The sequence below is a fragment of the Moschus berezovskii genome, chromosome 2 (assembly GCF_049115385.1).
Source record: "Moschus berezovskii isolate FMDL1 chromosome 2, NW_MosBer_1.0, whole genome shotgun sequence".
NCBI classification, from domain to species: Eukaryota; Metazoa; Chordata; class Mammalia; order Artiodactyla; family Moschidae; genus Moschus; species Moschus berezovskii.
In genome coordinates, this window is record NC_142461.1 from 24,263,250 (window position 1) to 24,269,249 (window position 6,000).

Here is a 6,000-nt window from a genome sequence, read left to right on the forward strand (position 1 = left end):
CCTTGACCAAGGATTGAATCCGGGCCTCCTACGTTGGGAGCACAGACTCTTAGCCACTGGACCACCAGGGAAGTGCCTGTATACCTAGTTAAATGGTATAAACTCTAGGTACCAAGAGACAGTCATGAGCTCCTGGCCAATGTGATAGCCTAAGTTTAAAGACATGGACAATATCTTGGACTTCCCTTTTGGTCCAGTGGTTAAGACTACATGCTCCCAATGCATGGGGCATGAGTTCGATCCTTGGTTGGGGATCTAAGGTCCCCCACAGCACTCAAGGCATAGCCCCCTCCCCCACAAAAGAAAAGATATGGGCAATAGCTATAAGAGGAGATACAGGGCAGAGGTCTTAAGGTGTGGGCTTGCTCATCCAGGAGGTGTAAGAGCTTTGTAAGAAAGTGTGGATGATGACGCGTTGTGTTTTCAGCAGAGGAGGACTGGAATTCTAAATAGAGCTGGTGGAAACAGGAAACCTGATTTCTAACCCTGGTATCCTCTGAGCAATCTTGCTTAGCCATGATCTGGTCTGTTTGGCCCTGGCTGGTGGATGTCTTCACTGGCAGGTGCACATGAACCACATCCCCTGGAGTTCAAGCTTAAGAACAGGTTGAACATTACTGATTCTACGTGATTTACACAGAAGCAGTAGGGGTATTTCCTAAGGCTGGCCTCTTGAGTTCTCTGACTGATTCAGCCCAGAGGTCACTGTGTTGCATAAGTATGTGTTTATAACAGGGACAGAGTGGAAGAGGAAGCCAATCCATCATGCATAATAAAGGGAGGGGCTTGCAACATCAGTGTAATTTTTAACTCTGCCTGTAACTGAATCCATTTAAACATTTTTTTTTAAGTACTGGGAAATAATTATGGTCTTGTGGCATGTTAGCAAACTTGGTAAGTGATGAGGAGGATGAAGAAACATAATTTGTATACTTTGGAGGAAAGCCTTTTCAAAATACATGGAAGAAATTTAAAGTATTATGGTCTGTTTATCCTTATGTCTTGGCAATAAAATACTCTGTATCTGTAATGATACATATGGCTTCCCCAATGGCTCAGCAGTAAAGAATCTTCCTGCAGTGCAGGAGATGCAGCAGGAGCCGTGGGTTCAATTCCTTCGTCAGAAAGATCCCCTGGAGAAAAAATTGGCAACCCACTCCAGGATTCTTGCCTGGGAAATCTCATGGACAGAGGAGCCTGGCTGGCTACAGTCCATGGATTCGCAAAGACTCAGATATGACTAGTGACTAAACAACAACGATACGTATGTCATACAAATACCATTCAGATTTCTCTAATACCTGTTCCTGGAAGTGGTACTCATGGTCATTTTAGCAGGTACATTTTTCTGAAGTCAACAGTGATAGCTTGGTAGCTGTTGCTTAAACATTTCTCTTATCAGGCATTGATTTTACAGTAAAACTTAGCTTTTCCTCTGTTGAAAGTTATTTAATCCCAGCCATAGGGATGTGTATATAAATTACACTCAAACTTTGAACCACCTTTCTTGGTTAGAATGCAAATATTTATGACCATATACACTTCCCCAAACTTCTTTTTGGAAATTACTTGACTGTCCAGTGGTAGAACTCTGCGCTTTCACTGCTGTGGGCTTGGGTTCAGTTCCTGGTGATGGAAGTAAGATCCTACAAACTGTGAGGCATGGCCAAAAACAAAAAATTACCCAAACAAACAAACAAAAGCTTCTTTTCACCAGTGGCATAATAAGTGAGTAGAAGAATGAAAAAATTTTCAAAATTTTCAAATTCTCCCGAAGGATGTGGTTTAAGGCGAAATCATTTTAATCTATTGTTTTCTTTCAGACAATGGAAGAATACATGAACAAGCCTACCTTTTAACCATACATCTACTTGAAAACTACAAGTGCTACATGTTATGAACCTGTAAATAAGCAGTGCCTTGAATTTAGTTAGATGACAGAGCCTCTGGCACCATGCCAAAAATAACTTAAAAGGGATTTTTTGTTCACTAGCAAAAATTAAAGTTGTTTGACATAACATATTTATCATTATTAATATCTGTATTATACTGTATATGACTGCTTAGATGTTAAAAAACTGCTTCATAGTTCAATAGACTGAATGTTTGCAGTGTTTTAACTCCATGTCATATTTTGAGCGAATTTAAATAAATTTGTTGCAGTGTGTTTTGTTGCATTTGATCCTCTTCTGACAGGATGAAAACTGTACTATAATCCATGATTTTGAGTGTAAAATATATCTTGTACTAGTAATACTTTTTCTAAATGTTTAGCGTTTTAAATTGTGTAGTGATTCACATGTTAATAGTTCAGAGTTCATACATGATGTTAGTCATTTTTAATACACTTAATGCTGTCATTTCAATCCAGATACAGAGTATCTGATTTTGATGTCCTGAAGTCATTAATTTTTCAGGGCTGGAATTAAGGAAAACAACCAAAGATAGTATAGGACTTAGGTGTTTTTGTTATTGTTGTTTTAAATTTTATTTTATTTTTAATTGGAAGATAATGACTGAACTTAAATATTTTTGATGCCTTAGAAGCTGCTATCTAGGCAAGGTTTTAATTGAATATGAGGGGCATTCCAATAAGGTTGTGTTTTCTACAAGTGCTATGTATTTATTAAGATTTTGAGACATCTGAAAATAAAGTGTCTATAACTTCCCTTATCATAAATAGTGTAATAAAGATTAATAACAGTAGCAATAATAGTTATTAATACTGCTATTTTAATTATCTTTTATATTACAAGTACCCTTAGTTGCTTGAGATATTTTTGTTTCCAATGTTTTCATGTATATCTAATATATTTGAAGACTTACTGTTTATTAGGCTTGCTCGGAACATTGAATATTTTTGTTGCCTGAGTGGTACGTGCCTTTCTCCTTTTTCTTTCCTCATCTCCCAAAGGAAATGTTTGTTGCTGCCTATTATTATTGTGACTATGTCGCATTCATGCTTCCTGAAATGAAAGTTCTATATAACCAGGTAATAAAAGTGATCAGACCCTCTAGGGAGAACTAACTTCTACTGTTCTGTCTTGGTGCCCTGTTTTGATGTCTTACCTGTGCATTTTCAGTGTCCGTTTGAGGCCAAATATCATCATGTTGCAGTGGTTAGGGACCCTCTAGTGTTCTTCCTAAGAGAATAGTGTGCTTGCTGTTGGAGAATCCAACATGAGAGAAAAATGTCCTCTTTAATTGATCTTGCCAGACATACTAGGGAAAAATGGCTGGAGAAGAGTGGAAGAACATGAGTAAAAATTGAGCAACTCCAAAATAGAACCATTAAAAAAAAGAAATAACTCAGATGAGTCTATGAAGTAATTATGAGACTTTTAATATCTAACATTTCTTCAGCTTAACCATGTATTTACAAGTAGGACATTAGATTGAAGTTTGTCATTTTTATCACTTTGTTTACTTTAGATCTTTTATTTTTTGCTTTAGCTTTTTTTTTTTTTTTAATACGGCAGAGCTCTTTAAGAATTATTTTATTAAGGTAAACTTTATGTAATTATCTAAGTGTTTCTGGGTCTTCTGAAGTTCACCACTTTTGGGTGAAGGTATTGATTGAACCTCACTCAAATGTAACACATGTACTGGAGAATTCTATATTAGACACTGTCTGACTGTAGATGGGACTCCTCAGACTTCATGTCTGCAGCACGCACAAAACATGAACATAATGATATGGCACTCTGGGATAAATCCGAGGGCTCCTGGGTATGTCTCACATGGACCTTGGTGAAAATAATCATGTTTCATTTATATCATTTAATGTAATAAAACTACTAAGGGAAAGGAAAGGTAATAAATATGAAACTTGTATAAAACTTCCAAATAAAATTTTTTTAAGTTTTTTAATGAGGAATTTGAGTGTGTTTTTATGAATATATATATTTTAAAATCAGATGTTATGTCTGAAATTGCTATTCATAATTTCTAGTGAAGTCCTTATAACCTCTTCATTTTCTGTGTAATCACCACCAAGGAGAAACTTCATAAGCAGGTGACAGCAAATGAGAGAAGAGAATTCATTCTTTTGCACCCATTGGCTTTTTCTTCACCATTCACCTATATTTTGATAATTTGATCTTTTTATGTGTGGTAAATCTTTCTTTAAACTACTAACTCATTTTCTTTTATTAACAAATGTAAAGTTGACATTTCTTTTGACCAGTCAAGTGAATTTTTAATTCAAACTTTTTCCCATATCAAGTCTCCTAAAATAATAAAAAGCTTTTCCCTCAAACATACACACATGTTGTTCTTCTACATCCAATAATTTATCTTTAGGATTTGTATTATAATATCCATGAAACATCACTCATGAACTCTGTTTAGCTTTACTTTTCTGTTTTAATTAATCAATAAACTTTATTGGTAAAAGTTTAAATTTCTTTGCCACATGGTCCCTTCAATTTTACGTTAAGTTCATTAGATCCTCTGGAATGTAAGTAAGCAAGCCAATTATTTGCAAAGGGAGGGTCAGTGAATTTTTTTCAATCCTTATTTTAACTCTTGAAAAATCCTGACCTTCAACAATGTTCTGTGGTATTCAATGGTGATAATCTATGTTGTCACATAAAGCTAAAACTAGAAAGAACTGTAATAACCAGGGCCAAATTAGATTCACTTTTTGACAGTACTACTTGATAATGGAATTCAAGCCAGCTATTTAATATGGAATTCAGATGTACTTTTACTTTTGATCAGTTCTTTGTGAATAAACTCACATATTGACTGAATCCAACTGACTAAATCTCCTTGCATCTGTGTTGTCAGTGCATAACTTACACTGTGCTTCCATCATAACTTACTTGTTTCAAAGTGTTAATTTACTATTACTTTTTAACTTCCACTTTGATTTGCTGCTTTACAGAATAGATAATGTAAGCATATCTCTTCAGAGCTTAACAGCACAGTTCCTAATAACAATAGATTAGTATGAGATGATATGTTTATGATTTAACTATCTTCTAGATTAGACCAAGTTGTGTTCATGTCTTTGGCATGTCTTCTGTTTAACTAATAGTATTATTCAAAAGTGGTAATTTTCCCTCATTCCTTTGGAAAATATTGAGTGTTTCCGTGGAGGTTGTCTGCAATTCTGTGAGTTAATATGGGCTTTTGCAGTTGTTAGCTAAGAGTTGGACACGACTGAGCGACTTCGCTTTCAATTTTCACTTTCATGCATTGGGGAAGGAAATGACAACTCACTCCGGTATTCTTTTTTTTTTTTTATTGGAGGCTAATTACTTTGCAGTATTATATTGGTTGGTTTTGCCATACATTGACATGAATCTGCCCCGGGTGTACATGTGTTCCCCATCTTGAACCCCTCTCCCACCTCCCTCTTCCCCTTATCCTCCCTCCGGTTCATTCCCGTGCACCAGCCCCGAGCATCCTGTATCATGCGTCGAACCTGGACTGGTGATTCATTTCACATATGATAATATACATGTTTCAATGCCATTCTCCCAAATCAACCCACCCTTGCCCTCTCCCAAAGAGTCCAAAAGACTGTTCTATACATCTGTGTCTCTTTTGCTGTCTTGTATACAGGGTTAAGGTTCAGTTCAGTTCAGTTCAGTCTCTCAGTCGTGTTCGACTCTTTGCAACCCCATGAATAACAGCACGCCAGGCCTCCCTGTCCATCACCAACTCCCGGAGTTCACTCAAACTCATGTCCATTGAGTCAGTGATGCCATCCAGCCACCTCATTCTCTGTCATCCCCTTCTCCTCCCGCCCCCAATCCCTCCCAGCATCAGAGTCTTTTCCAGTGAGTCAACTTGTCACATGAGGTGGCCAAAGTATTGGGGCTTCAGTTTCAGGATCAGTCCTTCCAATGAACACCCAGGATTGATCTCCTCTAGAATGAACTGGTTGGATCTCCTTGCAGTCCAAGGGACTCTCAAGAGTCTTCTCCAGCACCACAGTTCAAAAGCATCAATTCTTCGGCGATCAGCCTTCTTCACAGTCCAGCTCTCACA

General features: G+C 37.0%; 1 protein-coding gene across 1 annotated transcript in view; it reads left to right on the forward strand.

The window, feature by feature from the left end:
- Nucleotides 1-3,873, forward strand: part of AP1S3 (adaptor related protein complex 1 subunit sigma 3) — a 72,317-nt gene extending 68,444 nt beyond the window's left edge. The window contains exon 6 of the mRNA XM_055398070.2: nt 1,824-3,873. Coding sequence (XP_055254045.2) covers nt 1,824-1,859 — 36 coding nt within the window. The 3' untranslated portion in view covers nt 1,860-3,873. The remainder of the gene's footprint in view (nt 1-1,823) is intronic.
- Nucleotides 3,874-6,000: the final 2,127 nt, after the last annotated feature.